This window comes from Microcebus murinus, chromosome 10 (assembly GCF_040939455.1).
Source record: "Microcebus murinus isolate Inina chromosome 10, M.murinus_Inina_mat1.0, whole genome shotgun sequence".
Lineage (NCBI taxonomy): Eukaryota > Metazoa > Chordata > Mammalia > Primates > Cheirogaleidae > Microcebus > Microcebus murinus.
Window position 1 is genome coordinate 55101120 of NC_134113.1, and position 22592 is coordinate 55123711.

At 37.0% G+C, this 22592-nt stretch overlaps 1 protein-coding gene across 14 annotated transcripts in view; it reads left to right on the top strand.

Moving 5' to 3' along the window:
• The window catches only part of LARP4 (La ribonucleoprotein 4), a 171837-nt gene that overhangs the window by 119168 nt on the left and 30077 nt on the right, over positions 1-22592 (top strand). For 10 of the 14 annotated variants that reach the window (XM_076007251.1, XM_076007252.1, XM_076007250.1 and 7 more), the window contains 7 exons: positions 8076-8223; positions 9532-9687; positions 14139-14214; positions 15687-15823; positions 17761-17864; positions 20954-21064; positions 22318-22371. In XM_076007251.1, the coding sequence (XP_075863366.1) occupies positions 8076-8223; positions 9532-9687; positions 14139-14214; positions 15687-15823; positions 17761-17864; positions 20954-21064; positions 22318-22371 (786 nt within the window). Of the gene's footprint in view, positions 1-8075; positions 8224-9531; positions 9688-14138; positions 14215-15686; positions 15824-15892; positions 15946-17760; positions 17865-20953; positions 21065-22317; positions 22372-22592 lie in introns of all 14 variants that reach the window. The other 4 variants (XM_076007249.1, XM_076007258.1, XM_076007260.1 and 1 more) reach the window with 2 other exon arrangements.

Below are 22592 nucleotides of genomic sequence, written 5' to 3' on the forward strand. Positions count from 1 at the left end.
ATATTCTGGAAAACACCTAGAAATGTTGTTTAAAATACATTAAAATGGTTTTTTTTTGTTTTTAACTTACATGCATTATACTTAAAAAAAATTTTTTTTTTTAAAGCAGAGCTTTAATCTGTTAAGAAAGCAAATGAAATCTTTAGACCAAAAACAGTCAGAAAGTACTATTGAAAGAGAGAAACTGGTGATAAAACCTGGGCTTCCCTTAGCATCTATTGATACTTGCTGGCCCAGAGGTTTAATGGGCAGTGCTTAGAGGCAGGATGCAAGTTAAAGTAGGAAAAACAAGCTTTCCCAGAGAAAAGGAAACATGACAGTTTTAGCTATGGCTCTTGGTTGATCTTCTCTGATAATTTTAAGCACAAATCCTTTTTGATGCCAGAGTAGAGCTAAAATTTACATTATCTGTTGTTGTGTTGAAATGACAGTTGAACCTTTTAAAGTGATTCCGGTTTGATAGTCTTTCTAGGCAGATATCTACCACATTTTTTTCACTCTATTCTCTTTAAGAGCCCATTTAAACATATTCCATAAAATTCCCACAAAGTTCCAAGGAAAATAGGCCTATAATTTAAAATCATAAAGCATATAAGTCAGTGTGATTTAGCAGAAACAACAAATCACAAAATCAAGCCCTCAATGACTACAAATAGTGGGATTATCAGATACAAACTATAAAATTGTAATGTTTTAACATGCTTAAGGGGAAAAGGAAGACACTGAAAGGATGATAAGGAAACAAAAAATTTGATCAGACAGATTTGAAAAAAGAACCAAAATGAACTTTAAGAAATGAAAACTATAAAAAGGGAGCATGAAAATTTACTAGAGAAGTTGAACAGCAACTTAGAAACAGCTTGAGAGAATTGATGAACTGGAAGAAAGATCATAAGAAATTGCTCAGAATACAACTACAGAGACAAGTGAAATATGGTAAAGAAAGGTTGATATGTGGAATATAGGATGAGAAAGCATGATACATATTTTATTGGAGTTTCAGAAGGAAGTAATAGAACAGGTCATGGAGGGGCAATATTTGAAGGATAACAGCTGAGAATTTTATAGAATTGATGAAAGACCTATTAGATTTCAGGGAGCTCAGTGGATCCCAAGTGCAATAAATAAAAAAGAATTTCATGCTTTGACTTAATGATTGCAAAATACCATTGAAAAAGATTAAGCAGGCAGAGAGAAAAGAGATTAAAAATGGCAGTCTGATGGCCAATTTCTTCTTAGAAATAGTACAAAACAGAGCAGTGAATATCTTTAATGTGCTTGAAAGATAATATGTGCCTATTGAGAATTCTGTATATAGCAAGGATGGAGGATAAAAATAAAAGTATTTTCAAAGAAACCACAACTTGAGAGAATTTATTAAAAACTTTGAATGATGTCGTTAGAGCAGAAGGAAAACTATTTCAGAAATGTCTGGAATACAAGAAAGTGATGATCAAAGAAAATGGTCAACGTTTATGTAAATTTAAATATTGAGTTTTTTTTTTTTTAATTTTTTTTTTTTTTTTTTTGAGACTGAGTCTTGCTTTGTTGCCTAGGCTAGAGTGAGTGCCGTGGCGTCAGCCTAGCTCACAGCAACTTCAAACTCCTGGGCTCAAGTGATCCTTCTGTCTCAGCCTCCCAAGTAGCTGGGACTACAGGCATGTGCCACAATGCCCGGCTAATTTTTTCTTATATATATTAGTTGGCCAATTAGTTTCTTTCTATTTATAGTAGAGACGGGGTCTCGCTCTTGCTCAGGCTGGTTTCGAACTCCTGACCTCGAACAATCCGCCCGCCTCGGCCTCCCAGAGAGCTAGGATTACAGGCATGAGCCACCGCGCCTGGCCAAATATTGAGTTTTATAAAATGAAAATAATAGCATATATTTTGTATATATGGAGGCACAAAAGGCACAGAATAATATTTGATTTTCATGTATTGGCCACCCACACTTATGCTTTCGTTTGAAAAATCTGCAATAGATGTGATAAGTTTCCTTAAGTTTCATAATTTTTTTGAACACCTGATAACAGTAAGTTTCATAGTTTTTATAATTCAAACTTAAAGCAGTATCTTAATGGAATGTTTTAATAAGGGGAAAAACAATCTATCTCTGAACTGGTTATATGGCAGATCATGTTCCCTTCCAGCCCATAATCCACATGCTTAGGCACTTTTTGCAATTGTTATAATCAGTGAGTTGTAATCAATGGGTGGTTAATTCTCTTTCTAGAATCAGGCTGCCTGGGTTTGAATGCTGAATTCATACTTCAATCTCTCTTTGTCTTTAATTGGGTATATTATTTCTGTGTGCTTTCATAATGGGGTAACCTGTAAAAGGGAAATACTTGTGCAAATGGATTGTTATAAGAAGTAGGTGATGCCAGGCATGGTGGCGCATGCCTGTAATCCTAGCATTCTGAGAGGCCGAGGCAGGAGAATCACTTGAGATGAGGAGTTTGAGGCAAGGCTGAGTAAAAGCAAGATGCTGTCTCTACAAAAAAATAGGAAAATTAGCTATAGCTGAGTGTGATTATGCATGCCTGTAGTGACAGCTACTCAGGAGGCTGAAGCAGGAGGATCACTTGAGCCTGGCAGTTTGAAGTTGCAGTGAGCGGTGAACATGCCACTGCACTCTAGTTGGGGTGACAGAGTGAGACTCTGTCTCCAAAAAAAAAGAAATAGGTGCAATGATATGTGTACTCAGTATGGTGCCTAGCTTATAGAACTGCTTAACATATTTGGTTTTGTTATGGTAATTATGGGATTTTTTTTAACTGTATTATGTGAAAGCATTTTTCATTTTTTATACTTTCTTTTATTTATTTATTTTTTTGAGACAGAGTCTCGCTTTGTTGCCCAGGCTAGAGTGAGTGCCGTGGCATCAGCCTACCTCATAGCAACCTCAAACTTCTGGGCTCAAGCAACCCTACTGCCTCAGCCTCCCGAGTAGCTGGGACTACAGGCATGCGCCACCATGCCCAGCTAATTTTTTTCTATATATATTAGTTGGCCAATTAATTTCCTTCTATTTATAGTAGAGACAGGGTCTTGCTCTTGCTCAGGCTGGTTTCGAAATCCTGACCTCGAGCAATTTGCCCGCCTCGATCTCCCAGAGTGCTAGGATTACAGGCATGAGCCACCGAGCCTGGCCCATTTTTTATAATTTTCCATGTTTCGTTGACCCAACTATGCACATTTTATACATTTTGACTTCTTTGAAAATTGGGATACATCTTACGATATTAGGTGTGTCATACTTTAATAAACAGTAATTTTTTCTTTGCGATATATTAGTACTCCTTCCAGTTTTATAGAATGTGGTAATGTGATATCTCTATAGTATTGAATGGTTGTATAATACTTTACCTAGTGAATGTACGATGATTACCTTTGTTCCTTGTCTGACTTCGGGTTATTTCCATTTCCTGATTTTTGTAAGTAATGCTAATATGTGTAAATATGAGTTGGCACCATTTTATATAGTCTCCTATAAAAAAAGATGCTTGCCAATTTTATGCCAGCCTGGGAATTATTTTTAAGTGCTTTGCTAATCTAATAAGTAAGATATAGTACTTTATTTTTGTATTTGTGTACATATATGTGTACTTTTTTCTTGATTTTTTTACTTCCCTAGTATTTTTAAAAAGTTTTTTGTGTTGCAGTTTTATATTATGCTATAGTCAGCTATCTTTTATCTATCTTTTGTGATTTTATCTGTAATTTCTGTGAAATTATAGGTGGGGCATTTTTTGTTATTTGAGACTCTTTCACTCTGTCTAGAGTGCAGTGACATCATCATCATCATTGCTTACTGAAACCTCAAACTCCTGGGCTCAAGTGATCCTCCTTCCTCAGCCTCCCAGTAGCTGGGACTATAGGTACTCGTCACCATGCCCAATTAAGTTTTCTATTTTTTGTAGAGATAGAATCTGGCTTTTGGTCATGCTGATCTCGAACTCCTGAGCTCAAGTGATCCTCCAGCCTCAGCTCCCAGAGTGCTAGGATTACAGGCGTGAGCTGACTTGATAGTTTTCATTTAACTTCACCTTGAAATTATTTTGATAGAACATGTTGGTATTTGTCTGGTACTTTTGAGAGTAAGACATCAAAATTGCCTTCCATTCAAAACCAACATGCTTTATAAAAGATGTAACTTATACTGTTAACTGCTTTTCAAGCATTAATAGAATTTACTTTTTAAAATAAGGAATCCTTACCTCAATTTATAGTTGACAAAATTGAGGCTCAGATGAGTTAAGAAATTTTTGCACACTTACACAATAGTCATGTAAGAGCTGTGTTTTGGATTTAGGAATGATTCTAGATCCCCAATCATTATGTATTTAGATGGTAGTTGTTAAACCGCCCTGAAATAACTATTTTGCTTTACTAAAGCCACATACTACTATGGATAGCAATCCTATCTATGAGTTAGGGGCATTTCTAGTAGGCATATGGCCCTTTCATTGTATCTTTTTCATGTGCAGATCTTATTTACTAAATTAATATTGTGCTCTTTATATTTATCAGGATTACAAAGTTTGATATCTTTCTGAGAGCTGACCTCTCACCATCTGTCCTTTTCTTGGTTAGGGACATAACCTGCTATTCTCAGAATGAAAGAAAGAGGGAGGATAAGTATGCCAATAGGAACATTTTGAACTGCTGAAAAATGCTTGATATCAAATTAAATACTGTTCACATGGCAGAAGAGGTAGGCTGTTACAAGCTTTTCATACTTCTATTTTGCTATCAATTATTTTTTTTTATTTTTTTTTGAGACAGTCTTGCTTTGTTGCTCGGGCTAGAGTGAGTGCCATGGCGTCAGCCTAGCTCACAGCAACCTCATATTCCTGGGCTCAAGCAATCCTTTTGCCTCAGCCTCCCGAGTAGCTGGGACTACAGGCATGCACCACCATGCCTGGCTAATTTTTTCTCTCTATATATTAGTTGGCCAGTTAATTTCTTTCTATTTATAGTAGAGACAGGGCCTCGCTCTTGCTCAGGCTGGTATCGAATTCCTGAACTTGAGCAATCCTCCCTCCTCAGCCTCCCAGAGTGCTAGGATTACGGGCGTGAGCCACTGTGCCCAGCCTGTTTTTTCTTTTTCCTTTTTTTGGTAAATACGTAAAGTGTCATTAAAATAGATTATCATGGCCAGGCGCCCTCGCCTGTAATCCTAGTTCTCTGGGAGGGCAGGCGGATAGATTGCTCCAGGTCAGGAGTTCGAAACCAGCCTGAGCAAGAAGGAGACCCCGTCTCTACTATAAATAGAAAAAAATTAATTAGCCAACTAAAAATATATAGAAAAAATTAGCCGGGCATGGTTGTGCATGCCTGTAGTCCCAGCTACTAGGGAGGCTGAGGCAGTAGGATTGCTTCAGCCCAGGAGATTCAGGTTGTTGTGAGCTAGGTTGATGCCACGGCCGGCGCTCACTCTAGCCTGGGCAACAAAGTGAGACTCTGTCTCAAAAAAATAAAATAAAATAGATGATCACACACACAAAAGAAATTATACTGTCCCTAAATTTCCAAATAACGTTCACCAGTTAACTCAGGTTCAAATCAGTGGCCTACCAAAGGCAGAGTGATGTTAAAGTACTGCCTTCATGTGGGCAGATAGAAGGTGTATTTTCCATAGAGAATTTTAAAACATTAATAAACTGACAAAAGGTATATGTTTGTTATTATCTTGTACCTGGAAATTCTAAACAGTTTCAGTAATAAAATATACTACCACCATTATTTCAAGGCTCAGCCCTTGCTCCCAGAATATGAATGAATCTAGACATGGAAAAGAACATTGTGTCTGATCCTTCTTTTCCCCAGATTGAGTTTTGAAAGCTTTCTTTTCAGTTGATAACAGGAAACAAAAAAAAATATGGTAAACAGTACAGTGTAATTAAATAGTATGGTTTCATTGGTCCATACATGTAAGTCACATTAGTTGTATGGTATGGAAACTCACTCAAACTCAAGTAAAAAAATTAGTTCATTAGAAGAGTAAAAGAGAAAAGTTGGGTGCAGTGACTCATACTTATAAACCCAGCACCTTCAGGAGACTGAAGTAGGAGAATCATTGAGGCCAGGAGTTTGAGACCAGCCTGGACAATCCAGTGAGACAGTGTCTCTACAAAAAATAGAAAAGAAATTATTTGGGCATCATGGCACACGCCTGTTCTCCTAACTACTTGGGGGCTGGGGCGGGAGGATCACTTGAGCCCAGGAGTTCAAGGTTACAGTGAGCTAGACTGCTCCACTGTACTCCAGCCTAGATAACAGAGCAAGACCCCATCTCTATAAAAGTAAAATAAAAAAATTTTTTTTGAAATAGAGTACAGGGGAGTTTCATGGGATATAGTTTTAGGAATTACAGGTAGGCCACCCAGAAGCTGAGTCTTAAGTTTACTCTGTAGTTCTGCCTACACAGAGTTTTGCTTTGGTTAGCTATATTTGGATATTGGTGATACCTTATAGGCTGATTTTTTTTTTTTAAACCCTATTATCCAGGGTCAATGTTAACTCCCTCAAGGTAGGGAGTTTGACAGCTTCCTAATAATTGGTTCAATGTGTGCCACTTATTTTTCTTGAAAGCTGAATTCCCAGTATCTGTAGGTTATAAGCTTGAGTTAGTTAATTCTCTGCCCTTTGGATCCACCTTCTGGTACCTGCCATCCAGGCAAGTGGCCTGCAGCTGAGAAGATAGTCAAAAGTAACTTTCTGGAAAGGTGATGAACTTTTTGCAGGGTCATTAATGTACTTTACAAGGATCAAGCCCTGCTGTTGGGTTGGATGAGGCAAGAGAAGTATATTTGTGCATCCCACCCCCTCTTCCTTCTGCCACCTTTTCATTCTCTTCTCACTGTGTCCCCCCACCTCAGTTTCTCTTTTTGTCTTCTGTATGTCTGTGATTAGATAATACATGCAAAAGATCGGCTTTAAATGGCAGCATTTTATTTTATTTTTGAGACAGAGTCTCACTTTGTTGCCCAAGCTAGAGTGAGTGCCGTGGTGTCAGCCTAGCTCACAGCAACCTCAAACTCCTGGGCTCAAGCAATCCTGCTGCCTTAGCCTCCTGAATAGCTGGGACTACAGGCATGCACCACCATGTCCAGCTAATTTTTTTCTATATATATATTAGTTGGCCAATTAATTTTTTTCTATTTATAGTAGAGACGGGATCTCGCTCTTGCTCAGGCTGGTTTTGAACTCCTGACCTTGAGCAATTCACCTGCCTCCCAGAGTGCTAGGATTACAGGCATGAGCCACCACACCCAGCCTGGCAGCATTTTAAATAGTTATGTAGTTTTGTTGTGGATATTAAGAATATACACTTTCAGGCCAGGCTCGGTAGAGTGCAAGAGCGAGACCCCCATCCCTACTAAAAATAGAAAGAAATTAATTGACCAACTAAAAATATATACAAAAAATTAGCCAGGCATGGTGGCACATGCCTGTGGTCCCAGCTACCTGGGAGGCTGAGGCAGGAAGATCACTTGAGCCTAGGAGTTTGAGGTTGCTGTAAGCCAGGCTGATGCCTCGACACTCTAGTCTGGTCGACAGAGTGAGACTCTGACTAAAAAAAAAAAAAGAACATATACTTTCAGGACAGATGGAAAAGAGCATTCCAATATAAGGCAGATTAATTTCCAGTGATAGAATCATTCAGACTCAAAGGTACATGTCACAGCTTAGATGGCAACAATTATCTACTCTGGAAAACTTCTATAGATAACTAAAAAATTTGCTCTAGATGCACAGACACACATGTCTCAAAGGTATATGAACAGCTTGAATAAATTTTATAATGTTTGCAAGTAGGTTGGGGGTAAAGCAGTATTTCTATTTTAATAGTATTTTATAAATATATATTTTCCATTATATAGGTAGCTAAAGTTTTATATTTTCAAGTTGATTAAAAACTTTAACATTATTTATTTCATATTACTAAGTATTTAACATTATTACTATTTTTTTCTACACTTCAGTAATGCAAAAGTCCTTTTATCTAAATTTGTGATTTTAATTGTCCTGACTTCTAAAATTTACAGATAGATCCTTTGATTATTTAGCAGGTAACATCTAAAGGAACTGGTTTAAATCCTAATGCCAAAGTATGGCAAGAAATTCCTCCTGGAAGTACTGATGCCACCCCAGTAACTCATGAAAGTGACAGCTCTTGGCATGAAACAGCAGCCACATCAGGATCTCTTCCTGAGGGTAAGTCTTAAATATTTCTTCAGAAAAATCACATTTTTTTGCTTAAATGTATGACCAAACCAGTTATGGAACTTTGGGGCACATACTTTGATTATTTGATTAAATATATTTATAACTGTTTAATATGTAGTTTGTCTATCCAACATGAATGGATTGTCACTGCTTTCAAGTAGTAGCTATTCTTCATCTAACCCATTTATAATAAATATATTTATAAATTAGTTTTGAGGCTGGGAGAAGTGGCTCACACCTGTAATCCTAGCACCCTGGGAGGCTGAGGTGGGAGGATTGTTTGAGCTCAGGAGTTGGAATTCTAGACCAGTCTGAGCAAGAGCAAGACCCTGTATCTACTAAAAACTTAGTTGGGCATGGTAGCAAGTGCCTATAGTCCATGGTAGCAAGTGCTACCCAGAAGGCTGAGAAAGGAGGATCACTTGAGCCCAGGAGTTTGAGATTTCAATGAGCTAACATGATGATGCCATTGTAGTCTACCCAGGGTGACAGAGCATAACTCTATCTCAAAAAAAATAAAAATAGGCTGAGCGAGGTAGCTCACACCTTTAATCCTAGCATGGTGGAAGCCCAAGGCGGGAGGATTGCTCAAGTTCAGGAGTTCGAAACAGCCTGAGCAAGAGCAAGACCCCGTCTCTACTAAAAATAGAAAGAAATTAATTGGCCAGCTAAAAATATATAGAAAGAATCAGCCGGACATGGTGGTGAATGCCTTTAGTCCCAGCTGCTCAGGAGGCTGAGGCAGAAGGGGTTGCTTGAGCTCAGTAGTTTGAAGTTGCTGTGAGCTAGGCTGACGCCACGGCACTCTAGCTGGGGCAACAGAGTTAGACTATATCTCAAAAAAAAAAAAAAAATAAATAAAATAAAATAAATAAATAAAAATAAAAAAATAAGTAAATTAGTTTTGATCTGCCATGATTGACTCTGCTGTTGACTCACTGACCTTGGGCAAAATAACATTTCTGTGCTTGTTTCCTCCATCTGGAAAACAGAAACCATAATAATCATGTATAGCATAGGATTTTCTGAGACTTAAGTAAATAAACTACATGGAGCAGTGTGATACAAAGATAATGCTATATAAATTCTAGCTATTGTTAATAATTTTAGCTTATTAAAAATGGTCAAAACTTACTTCCTTGGGAAGATAACTCTTACTTAAAACCATGTGGACATTTTCCCAAGTAGTACAATAGAATTCCTAAAATCTTATTATAGAAGATATACCACCCGGGTTTCCTGAAGATAGGATTTAAAGAATTTCTATTTACTTTCAATTTCTTTTCTTTAAAATAGGTAATACAGAGCCATCAGAAGATATGTGTAAGGAGTATGAAGTAATGTATTCTTCATCCTGTGAAACCACAAGAAATAATACAGGCATTGAAGAATCAACTGATGGAATGATTTTAGGACCAGAAGATCTGAGTTACCAAATATATGATGTTTCTGGTAAACTTTATGATTTTTATTATTATTTATTTATTTTTTTTTTTTTTGAGACAGAGTCTCGCTTGTTGCCCAGGCTAGAGTGAGTGCCGTGGCGTCAGCCTCGCTCACAGCAACCTCAAACTCCTGGGCTCAAGCGATCCTTCTGCCTCAGCCTCCCTAGTAGCTGGGACTACAGGCATGCACCACCATGCCCGGCTAATTTTTTCTATATATATCAGTTGGCCAATTAATTTCTTTCTATTTTATAGTAGAGACGGGGTCTCGCTCTTGCTCAGGCTGGTTTTGAACTCCTGACCTCGAGCAATCCGCCCGCCTCAGCCTCCCAGAGTGCTAGGATTACAGGCGTGAGCCACCGCGCCCGGCAGTGATTTTTATTATTAAAATGAGAATTCAGTACACTAGTTTTCCCCATATCCCACAGTCTGTTTATCATTGTTCTGTTGAACCTGTAACATTGTTTTCTTATTTGACAAGTTTATGTTAATGAAATGTTAGGCGATTGCTATAAATACTGTTTTCAAATACCCATACATGAAATTTGTGATTTAAAAAGATTATTCACTGGCCAGGCATGGTGGCTTACGCCTGTAATCCTAGCACTCTAGGTGGCCTAGCCGGGAGGATCACTCAAGGTCTGGAGTTTGAAACCAGCCTGAGCAAGAGCGAGATCCCGTCTCTACTAAAAATAGAAAGAAATTAATTGGCCAACTAAAAATATATAGAAAAATTCGCCAGGCATGGTGGCACACGCTTGTAGTCCCAGCTACTTGGGAGGCTGAGGCAGTAGGATTGCTTGAGCCCAGGAGTTTGAGGTTGCTGTGAGCTAAGTTGATGCCACAGCACTCTAGCCCGGGCAACAGAGTGAGACTCTGTCTCAAAAAAACAGAAAACGTGGGCTCTGCTACAACTCAGCATGCAAAATTTTTTTCAAATTATTTTAATCAACATGGATTAGTAGTCATTTGGATTTTAAACAGGACAAAATTTAAAAGAAACTGGCTGGCATAGTGGCTCACGCCTGTGATCCCAGCACTTTGGGAGGTTTACTAGAGGCCGGGAGTTTAAGACCAGCCTGAGGAACATAGCAAGACCCCATCTCTACAAAAAATAGAAAAATTAACCGGGTGCGGTGGTACACGCCTGTAGTGCTAGCTACTCAGGCGGCTGAGACAGTAGGATCACTTGAGCCCAGGAGTTTGAGGGTGTAGTGAGCTCTGATGATGCCACTGCACTCTAGCCCAGCCAACAGAGCAAGACCTCATCTCAAAAAAGAAAGAAACTGAAAACAACCACAAACCATGACTATGTATTTTATTTTTCTATTATCTACAGGATCTCTCTGAAAAATAATTGTAATACTCAGTAGGTATTTGTTTCTGCTTTTAGGTAGCTGTGTGACTTCAGGCAAGGTAGATGAGCTTTTGTCCTCAGTTACCTTGTATATATATTTGGACTAAATTTTAACGTCTGTCAACTTGTAAGGTGATTTCAGAAGTGGTGGGAGTTGTACTTATATATGATTTAAGGTGCTTAGTTAGTTCTTCTTCCTACCTGTGGTCATAATATAGCTAACCACAAGCTACTTTGGGGTTTTTTTTGTCTTCTGTTTTGTTGAGACAGAGTCTCACCTGTTACACTGGGTAGAGTGCAGTGGTGTCATTGTAGGTCACTGTAACCTCTAACTCCTGGGCACTAAGCGATCCTTCTGCCTTAGCCTCCTAAGTAGCTAGGACTACAGGCATGCGCCACAATGCCTGGCTGATTTTTTTTTTTTTTTTTTTTTTTTGAGACAGAGTCTCACTTGTTGCCCAGGCTAGAGTGAGTGCCGTGGCATCAGCCTAGCTCACAGCAACCTCAAACTCCTGGGCTCAAGCAATCCTCCTGCCTCAGCCTCCCAAGTAGCTGGGACTACAGGCATGTGCCACCATCCCCGGCTAATTTTTTCTATATATATTAGTTGGCCAATTAATTTCTTTCTATTTATAGTAGAGACGAGGTCTCGCTCTTGCTCAGGCTGGTTTCGAACTCCTGACCTTGAGCAATCCGCCCTTCTCCGCCTCCCAGAGAGCTAGGATTACAGGCGTGAGCCACCGCGCCCGGCTTTTTTTTTTTTTTTTTTTTTCTTTTTGGTAGAGACGGGGTATCACTCTTGCTCAGGCTAGTCTTGAACTAGCCTGCTAGACTGCTCAAGCAGTCCTCCCGCCTCTGCCTCCCAGAGTGCTAAGATTATAGGTGTGAGCCACCGAGGCTGGCTGCCACTGGCTAGCTACTTTGAACTTAAAGGTAGTTTACGTGATTTTGGTAGCCAGTTGGTGTTTTAACAAGTTTTCTATAAATGACATTGGAAAGTTAAGTGAACTGTTTATTTTACTAGCATTTGGGTGAATGAATTTTATATTAGGATTGCATATATTGTATGTAGAAATAGAAAGAATGTTTATCAATTTTTAATGAAGTTAATCTAATATCACTTTGGTTTTTGAGTAGTAAGACAATCAATTGTCAAATCATGGACAAAGTTAATTTAGTTTGTATATACAGGCTGATTATCCCTTATCCTAAATGCTTGGAACCAGAAGTGTTTTGGACTTCAGATATTTTCAGATTTCGGACACTCAACCTATGTATCCTATTATCTTTGTATTTAAAAGAAACTTAGCCTATATTATTACTAAAGCTTTTTTTTTTTTTGAGATAGTCTTGCTCTGTCACGTGGACTAGAGTGCTATGCTGGCAGCCTAGCTCACAGCAACTTCTGACTCCTGAGTTCGAGCAATTTTCTTGCCTCAGCCTGCCAAGTAGCTGGGACTACAGGCATGCCCCACCATGCTAATTTTTTCTATTTTTAGTAGAATTTTTTCTATTTTTAGTCTCCCTCTTGCTCAGGCTGGTCTCCAATTCCTGAACTCAAACAAATCCTCCCACCTCGACCTCCCAGAGTTCTAGGATTATAGGCATGAGCCACCATGCCCAGCCATCACTAAAGCTTTTTAAGAAGATGACACATTATATGCTTTTTTAAGTCTGTCATGTTTTGTGTAAGATTCTAATGAGAGAGTGATGGTTTGCCAGTCTTGAGTCCTGAAAAGAGGCTCATGTTCTGGGTTTAAACAACAGAAAGTATAGAAGCCTGTTAGAGAGTTGATCTGATCTTTTGGATGTTTTAATGTTTTAAACATGCTTAAGAGGAGGATATTGTTCTAAAATCAAGGAATGAGGAGGAAAGAATATTAAAAGAGAGAAATTTAAGGAATGTGATTTTACCTCAGATTTACTAGCAGTAAGAGATATGGTTGTATAAATATATCTCACTTGGTTTAGCTACTTCCTGTCTTCAAATTTACATTACTATTACTTTTGTTCCTTGAGTTTTCATTAAAGGAATAAGTAGTTATCACATTTTTAAAGTGTGTAGAGCCATGTTTTACAATATGGTAGCCAAATGCTTTTGGTACCGTGTTTCCCCCGAAAATAAGACCTACCCATAAAATAAGCCCTAGCAGGATTTCTATGCATTTGTACAATATAAGCCCTACCCTGAAAATAAGACCTAGTGATGGGTGTGGCTACACAGCGTATCTGCACAACCCATGCATTTCATCGTGGAGTGGTAAAGAAGACGAGCAGCCCTTCTCATATGCCCCATTGTGACAGCTACTAACCCGGAGGTGACCAGAAAGGTGCGGGCAGCCCCACCAACAAGGTTAACTCCACCTGTCAGGTCCCAGCCATCCTACACGTGCTGGAAGCTGAGGCTTTGAGGGGAAAATAACACATCCCCTGAAAATAAGCCCTAGGGTGTCTTTTTGAGGAAAAATAAATATAAGACCCTATGTTATTTTCGAGGAAACGTGGTATTAATGGTGCTTTGGTAATTTCATGATAATGTAACTCTTAAACTGATATGAAATCTATCTGAAGAAACATAGGACGAAAGAAATTATGCTTTGAACTATCCAAATTTTAAAAATAATAAATAGTTTTGTGGTAGATTTTATTTTGTGGATACTTTGTGATTTCTGAGTACAATAGTAAGGTTTGGCCAGGTGTGGTGGCTCACACCTGTAATCCTAGCACTCTGGGTGGCCGAGACGGAGGGTCGCTCAAGGTCAGGAGTTAGAGACTAGCCTGAGCAAGATTGAGACCCCGTCTCTACTAAAAATAGAAAGAAATTAGCTGGACAACTTAAAAAAAATATGTATATGTATAAAATTAGCCGGAAATGGTGGCACATGCCTGTAGTCCCAGCTACTTGGGAGGCTGAGATAGAAGGATTGCATGAGCCCAGGAGTTTGAGGTTGCTGTGAGCTAGACTGATGCCATGTCACTCTATTCTGGGCAACAGAGCTAGACTCCGTCTCAAAAATAATAATAATAATAATAATAATAGGTTCATAACCTATGGGTAACTTGATATTAACTTTTTTTCCTTTCTTGTTTTCTACCATCAGGAGAAAGCAATTCAGCAATTTCTACAGAAGACCTAAAAGAGTGTCTGAAGAAACAGTTGGAATTTTGTTTCTCACGGTACATAGTCATATTTTTAAATTAATATTTCCTCTTTGTTGAGTTTGTTTAGTAGATGTAAAATACCTGTCAAATACAATGAAAGAATGATGGTTCTTTCTTTTTTTTAAAAAAAACAATATTAGCTGGGTGTGGTAGTGTGCGCCTGTAGTCCCAGCTAGCTACTTGGGAGGCTGAGTCCAGAGGATAGCTACAGCCCAGGAGTTTGAAGTTTCAGTGAGCTATAATGATGTCACTGCACTTTACCTGGGTGACGGAGTAAAACGCTGTCTGAAAAGGAAAAAAGCAGCATATAAGCTTTAGGTAGCATAATTTTTCCCTATATACAGAGTTTGAGCTTTTTTTTTGTTAGGCGGGTCGAGTGAAATGTTGATTGCTCCAATTCAGTCTGGAATCGAACTGGGTCAGGGCTGAGTAATCATTTTAATTAGACTCTGTCTATCTCTGGCTTATCTCTGTTCCTATACAGGGCCCTCTCAGACTTTTGATTTAGAGTTTGGCACCTGAATCCTGAAACACCAAAGAGGTTTACATCTGTTCTTCAGAGGTTTGAGACTAGTTCTTTAGCCTCTTAGCCCATACTGCTTCAAAATATGACTTTTCGGGAAGACTTGTGTTTGTTGCAGTATTTCTCCTTCTGTGACTTAATCACAAGACTACACAGATTTTACTCTGCCATTTCAGCCTGGCTCCCAATCTCCCTCCTTCCTCCTTAGAATTCAGGAAGTATGGTATGGGGAAAATCAGCCATATGTTGGGAGCACCTGCATGCCCAGCTTTTTTTTTTTATTTTTTATTTTTTTCATTTTTTTAAATAGAGATAGGGTATGGCTGTTTTGCTCAGGCTGGTCCTGAACTCCTGGGCTCACGTGATCCTCCCAGCTCAGCTTCCCAAAGTGCTAGGATTACAGGCATGAGTGACCATGCCTGGCCTCTTGCTTGTTTTTTTAATGTATTTGAATCTTTTGTTTTAATTTTAAGTATATGTTTTAAATTACAGAAGTCAAACATGCTTATAAAAATGCAAACATTTATAAATTGAAAATCCTTCATGAGCCAATTTACAGATAAGTTACAGTTTTGGTAATTTGTATATTTTAACATTAGGAATCAAGTGTTTATAAAATAGAGCTACACTATATGTAGTATTTTGGTAACATACTATTCAATATTAAGCGTCTTTCCATATCAGTATAATTTCATAAAATCTCTTATCCAGAACTTCTGGACCAGTTGTATTTGGGGATTTAGAAACTGTAAAAGTTGATACTATCTAATCTATATATACTATGTTGGTATCTTTTAAATTAAATCTTTAACCTAATATTTCAAAGTTCACTGTGTTATTTCTGATAGCACAATATTGTTTTCCTAGACGTAGTGACAAACATGAATAAGGTAGATCTTTTTAGGTGCTTTTTAAGAATTGCTTGTTTTATAGGACTATTTATTGCTTTCTTTGTCACTTTCAGAGAAAATTTGTCAAAGGATCTTTACTTGATATCTCAAATGGATAGTGATCAGTTCGTCCCAATTTGGACAGTTGCCAACATGGAAGAAATAAAAAAGCTGACCACAGACCCTGATCTAATTCTTGAAGTGTTGCGATGTATGTAAAAAGACCTTTTAGCTTGTTTTTAAATTTTTAAAAATATTGTTTTCATTTCTGATTATACAGGAAATTGTTTTTAATTGTCCTCTCCACACCTGCTTTTTTGCTGTTTTGTTCCAGTAAGTTATTTTTACTGATTTTGCATGTGTGTGTATGTATACAGTTTCTATGTCAATTCCACACCTTGATGCCCACATAGCAAGTATAAGCAATTAAATGTCATTTTTCTGGGCTATTATATTAGAAAGCTGTATATCTTTATCAAACCCTTTAAAGCAATCTATTTCAAACTTTTGAACCCAATTAAGAAGTACATTTTACATCACAGCACAATGCACATAGTATACCTATATACAACTGAAATGTCTGTTATATAGTTAACACTAAATATTTGTAATGAACTTGTTTCTTTTGTTCTCAACTGATTTTATAACCTGAGGTTTGACAAACACTGCTCTAAAGTCTCGTAAAGAATTTATATTTCTTTTTTTTTTAATTTATTTTTAAAATATGTTTTTCTTTTTTTTTCACACTGGAGTAAACCATGCAACTGTAAGGAATTTATATTTCTTTATTGAGATGCTAAGAATTTTTAGTATAGTTTGTGTCTTGTATCAGAATTTCTTATGGACTTCTCTGAAGTGTTTTTTTTTTTTAAACTACTTAACTGAATAAAGGCAGATCTTCACTTTTATATGAAACATGTTGATAATGTTTAAAAGTTAAGTATAGCAAGTCTAGTAATATGGAAATAGAGGATTTCCATTCCTAGAAAATTACTAACATTTAATTTCTAATTGGTTTGTACAGACATCATTTCTTAAAATGACACAGTCTTGTCTACTTAAAAAATTAGCAGATATAGATAGAGTTCCCTACTTGGAACCTAACACTTATACCCAAACCTTCACCCTTATCTGCTTCTTTTATTCTCTCTGTTTACCTTCCCAGAGAGGTGTGGCATATTACCTCCCTGAAGGGACTAGAAATAAAAGTTTGGACTATGTGGTACTATCTTTATTCACTATTTCCTCAAAATCAGCATCTAAAAGATGGCTCCTGGGTCTCTATAGTAGTAAGATTAAATATGTTGAAATCAAGGACAGCTTATAATTTTTGTAGAGTTCTTGATTTAAGGTCTTCTTAGACTTCAGTTTGTTTTTTTTCTTTTTCTGAGACAGAGTCTCACTTTGTTACCGGTGCTAGAGTGCCGTGGTGTCAACCTTAGCTCACAGCAACCTCATACTCCTGGGCTTAAGCCATCCTTCTGCCTCAGCCTCCCTAGTAGCTGGGACTACAGGCATGCGCCACCATAGCCGACTACATTTTTTCTATATATTTGTAGTTGGCCAATTAATCTCTTTCTATTTTTAGTAGAGATGGGGTCTTGCTCTTGTTCAGGCTGGTTTCGAACTCCTGACCTTGAATGATCCTCCTGCCTTGGCCTCCCAGAGTGCTAGGATTATAGGTGTGAGTCACCACACCCAGCTTTAGACTTCAGTTTTAAGAAGAATTTCCTCACATATCAGAGTTCATTACATTCCCCAGAATAGTGTTTGGCTAATGCAAGTACCTTGCTTTCTGTTAACACCCATTTGTTACCTCTTGAGGAAGAATTTCCTGTATACAGGAAATTTGCCTGGTTTTAGATGTGTTGTATGCTCTCTGAAGGCTTCTTTTCAATCTAAACACAATGTCAAAATCAAAAAGTGGATACCCTGAATAATTATTTAATGAATAACTTTTGTCAGTGTTCTTTATATGTAAATCTCAATTTTTTTGTCATAACTGTAACTTTGATTCTATAACTTAATTTCTTTAGGATATTAACTTAGCCTCTGCTAATTTATTCCGTTGAAAATTAAACAATTTTTAAATGTCATTATTAGTATCATGAATTGTCACTCTTGTGAGACTCTTTTTTTAAATTTCAGCCTCTCCCATGGTACAAGTTGATGAGAAGGGTGAGAAAGTGAGACCAAGTCATAAGCGTTGTATTGTGATTCTTAGAGAGATTCCTGAAACAACACCAATAGAGGTAAATGATAAATCATTGTTAAAGCTAAAGGTTCTTTAAATTGGAGGAGGTACACAAGCAAAGTATAAGGCAAGGCAGTGCCCTTATGAATCCCTGTGTCTAGGATAAATATTAATGTGTTTGTTAATTCTGAAGTAGTAGAATGATACAGAAGGAGGAAATGATACTATTGATTCTGAATTGAACGATCTGACTGAATGGCAATTAAAATATAAATACGCTATTTTGGGAACTTGAGGATTCATCTGTAAGAATGAATGAAAAAAAATTTTGAGTAAGGATTAATGAGGGAGGACTAACTCTATTGGTTAGCAAAATATAAAGCAAATTTGTGCTTGTAAAGGTGGTATGGGACAGGTATAAGAATTAATACACTGAATGGAACAGTGTAGTCTATTTAATGATGAGGTTCTACCATGTATTGCATACTTTACAGTCATTTAAAATCAAAGGTTTTATGTTTTATAGATGAAGTAACTGAGTCTTAGAAAGATTAGGTAACTTGCCCAAGGGTACTTGGGCTGTTAAATGAGAGTCTGGATTTGAACTTGATCTCTCTGATTCCAGCGCCCATGTTTCTTAACCACTGTGCCACAGAACTTCATGCTAAGTTGCCATGTTAAGACAATATAAATTAAAAAAGGCTAGAGACTGGTCATGGTGGCTTATGCCTGTGATCCTTACACTTTGGGAGGCTGAGGCTGGAAGATCACTTGAGCGCAGGAGTTCAAGACCAGCCTGTACAATATATTGAGACCCTGTTTCTATAAAAAGTAGAAAAATTAGTCAAATGTAGTGGTGGTGGTGTGCACCTGTAGTCCCAGCTACCAGGGAGGCTGAGGCAGGAGGATAGTTTCAGCTCAGAATTTAAGGTTGCAGTGAGCTATGATGATGCCACTGCACTCTAGCTCAGGCAACAACAGAGCAAAACCCTGTCTCAAAAATGAAACAGTAAAACAAATTAAAGAAGGCAAGCATTAGCCAGTAACTGAATTATTATAATTGATTAGCCATTTAGAAAAGAATTTTTAAACCTTTGCTACATAAAAATAATTGATCCCTTAGTAGTTAAGTCTATGTGCCCCAAATCATTCAGCATTAAGTCTCTAGAATGAATATTTTCTAAACTTCAGAGCAGTGAGAGAAGTTAGAAAACAAATTATCATAAATCTTTGATTTTGAACTACATGTCAGTAGTAATATCTTGAAAGAAAAATTGCAGAACGGAAAGAATATCTATATTGAGAAACAGTGTTAAGGATATGAACCTAAACTCTAGAGCCAGAGTGTCTGGGTTAGAATTCTAGCTTTTTAACTTACTAACTTTATGACCTTCCTTCTTAACTTCTCTTGCCTCAGTTTTCCTGTCTGTTGAATGGGATAGTGGTAATGAGTAAGTCATAAGAATGCTGTGAGAATTATGTGAGTTAATATATAAAGAGCTTAAGGCAGTACCTGGCACATAAAACACTAATGCTAGCCATTATTATCATTTGTATGTTTAATGTAATTCATATCTGAATACATAGAGAGTGATCAAGGCAGCAACATAAAGTTCATTTTTGGAAAAGTAAAGGAAGTGCTGATAACTAAAATAGCTAGAGAAAGTTAGCATAGGCAATAATCATTGAAATTCATATTAAAATGAGGGGTGAGGTGTTAGAGTGATGGCCTTTAAGATTTCTGTCAGGTGGAATGAAACTTTTGTTACTTAAATCCAAACTGGTAAATCTGTGAACTTAACTGATCCCATAGAATGATAAAGGCTGAAAATAGGGATTTTATTAAGAATTAGTGAATTCATTATATATTTTAATGGAATTAAAAATATTTGGAGAATATATATGCATTTTTGAAAGCAGAGATCAGTCAGTGACAGCCTAATAATAGTTCTCCAAAAATCTAATTCTGAACTAGATAGTAATTTTTTTAACTGAACTTGGTGATACTTTACCACTTTCACAAAAGTCATACTGTAGCTGGTTTCTCACTTATTTATTTCAAGCAGTATTTGGGCCAATATCATTTCATTGCAAGTATGAACATTCTGTTTTTAAAGTTCAGTATTTGGAGGGAATTAGAATACGGGCTAGTCTTCACTGTGATGTTGATTTTCCAATCAGCTTTGTATTTGTCTTTTTTTAAATTGATACCTAATGATGTTTGGTTATTTTGTGGCACAGTTCAATCTCTTAAGATTCTTTAAATATTTGGGAAATGCTGGTTATTAAATTTCTTCTGAGTTTAGGTAATTATCCTTTTTTGAATCCATGTATCTGTGTTCCTGTTTACATTTATATCAATTATGGAAAAGAGGATATATTTACATAGAATTCATGTCTGTGATTCTAATCCAGAACATCTGGATTAAATGAGAATGCATGAAAATTCTTACTGCCTAGAAAATGTTAATAAAGGATATAACCATAACTTTTTTTTAATGGTGGGCCAGGCAGGAAAAGGGCTGGGGATATTTTACTGTGACCCGAAGTGAAATGTATCTGTTTTGCTGATCATAGAATAAATCATATACAAAATATGTACTATAATTATGTTTTTGTTTCCTAACATAATCTCTCCTCACTAGAAAAATGCCCAAACACGGCGGGGCACAGTGGCTCACGCCTATAATCCTAGCACTCTGGGAGTTGGAGGTGGGAGGATTGCTCAAGGTCAGGGGTTCAAAACCAGCCTGAGCAAGAACAAGACCCCGTCTCTACTAAAAATAGAAATAAATTAGTTGAGCAACTAAAAATATATAGAAAAAATTAGCCAGGCGTGGTGGTGCATGCCTGTAGTCCCAGCTACTCGGGAAGCTGAGGCAGGAGGATTGCTTGAGCCCCGGAGTTTGAGGTTGCTGTGAACTAGGCTGATGCCACAGCACACACTCTAGCCAGGGCAGCATAGTGAGACTCTGTCTCAAAAAAAAAAATAGAAAGAAAGAAAAATAGTCAAACAGTGTAAACAATTAATAAATGAAGTGATAAAAAGGACCAAAAAACATGAAGAGAGATGCTCAACCTTACTAGTAAACAAAAGTCAATGCTAATTATGTATTATTTAGAGTTAATACAGTTTTTCTCTTTTAGGAAGTGAAAGCTTTGTTCAAAAATGAAAACTGCCCCAAAGTGATAAGCTGTGAGTTTGCACACAATAGCAACTGGTATATCACTTTCCAGTCGGACACAGATGCACAGCAGGTGAGAAGAATACTTCTGATATAAGTCCTGTTGGTAAAATAAATAGTGGTATATTTAAATTGAGAAAACGTGTGTTTACACTAATGTTTAATATGACTAGTGAGCACCATGGCCACATTTTTGCTTTTGCTCAGTTGGTTTCTTTTTTGATCATCTTCCTAAAACTTTTCAGTTTCAATTTAAGAACAGTTTGTTTCCTTTCAGTAAGAAATTGATATGCAATTTAAAATTAACCTAGGGATTGCGAACCATGTACTCAATAGTTTAGTGTTTTTGGTACACAGTAGGTCCATAGTAAACAAAAATTCTTGGAATTTTTACTTAATGGATTTACTTTTCCTTGTTATATCCTAAAGAGAAATAATATTCATATATATTCATAGGAACATTTTTAAATAACTTACTAATTTTTATTCTTTTTTAAATAATTCTTTATCTTAGGTTGCCTGATTGAATCATTTAAAAATTGCTACTCTTGCCGGGCGTGGTGGCTCACGCCTGTAATCCTAGCACTTTGGGAGGTCGAGGTGGGCGGATTGCTCGAGGTCAGGAGTTCGAAACCAGCCTGAGCGAGACCCTGTCTCTACCAAAAATAGAAATAAATTAATTGACCAACTAAAAATATATATACAAAAAATTAACCGGGCATGGTGGCGCATGCCTGTAGTCCCAGCTACTCAGGAGGCTGAGGCAGTAGGATCGCTGAGCCCCGGAGATTGAGGTTGCTGTGAGCCAGGCTGACGCCACGGCACTCACTCTAGCCTGGGCAACAAAGTGAGACTCTGTCTCAAAAAAAAAAAAAAAAAATTGCTACTCTTGGAATTTTCACTTAATGGATTTACTTTTCCTTGTTATATCCTAAAGAGAAATAATATTTATATATATTATCATAGGAACATTTTAAAATAACTTACTAATTTTTATTCTTTTTTAAATAATTCTTTATCTTAGAAGGTTGCCTGATTGAATCATTTAAAAATTGCTACCTAGTGATATTTTGGCTTTGTTTTGAAAGTTATACATCTTGTCTGCAGTAATCCCTAATAGGTCTTCTATAATAAATGTGAACTGTAGATGGGAAGGTCCTAAATTTTTACTTTTTCATTCCTTGTAAACTGCACAGTAGAATCACTTTCAGAATTTTTGCTTTAGTTTAGAAACTGTTGCTAATACCAAACCCTGTTAATTGAGTAAAGATGGCTTTAATGAAATGTTTGAGTGCTAATGAAAGTTCTTTTCTGCTTTATTAACAGGCTTTTAAATATTTAAGAGAAGAAGTTAAAACATTTCAGGGCAAGCCAATCATGGTAAGAAATAATTGTAAATAGAGAAAGGACATTGTGAAACCAGAAAGCTTTTTTTTTTTTTGGTTGTTTGAGAATTTAAAAAATATGGATAATGTTTTATGAAAACCCATGATGATTTTTTAAATTTTTATGATTTCTATTATGTGCTACTACAGAATATTAGTTGATAAGGCATTAAAATAATTTTTATACAGCAATTTTTTCCAAAGACAACTTCAAAT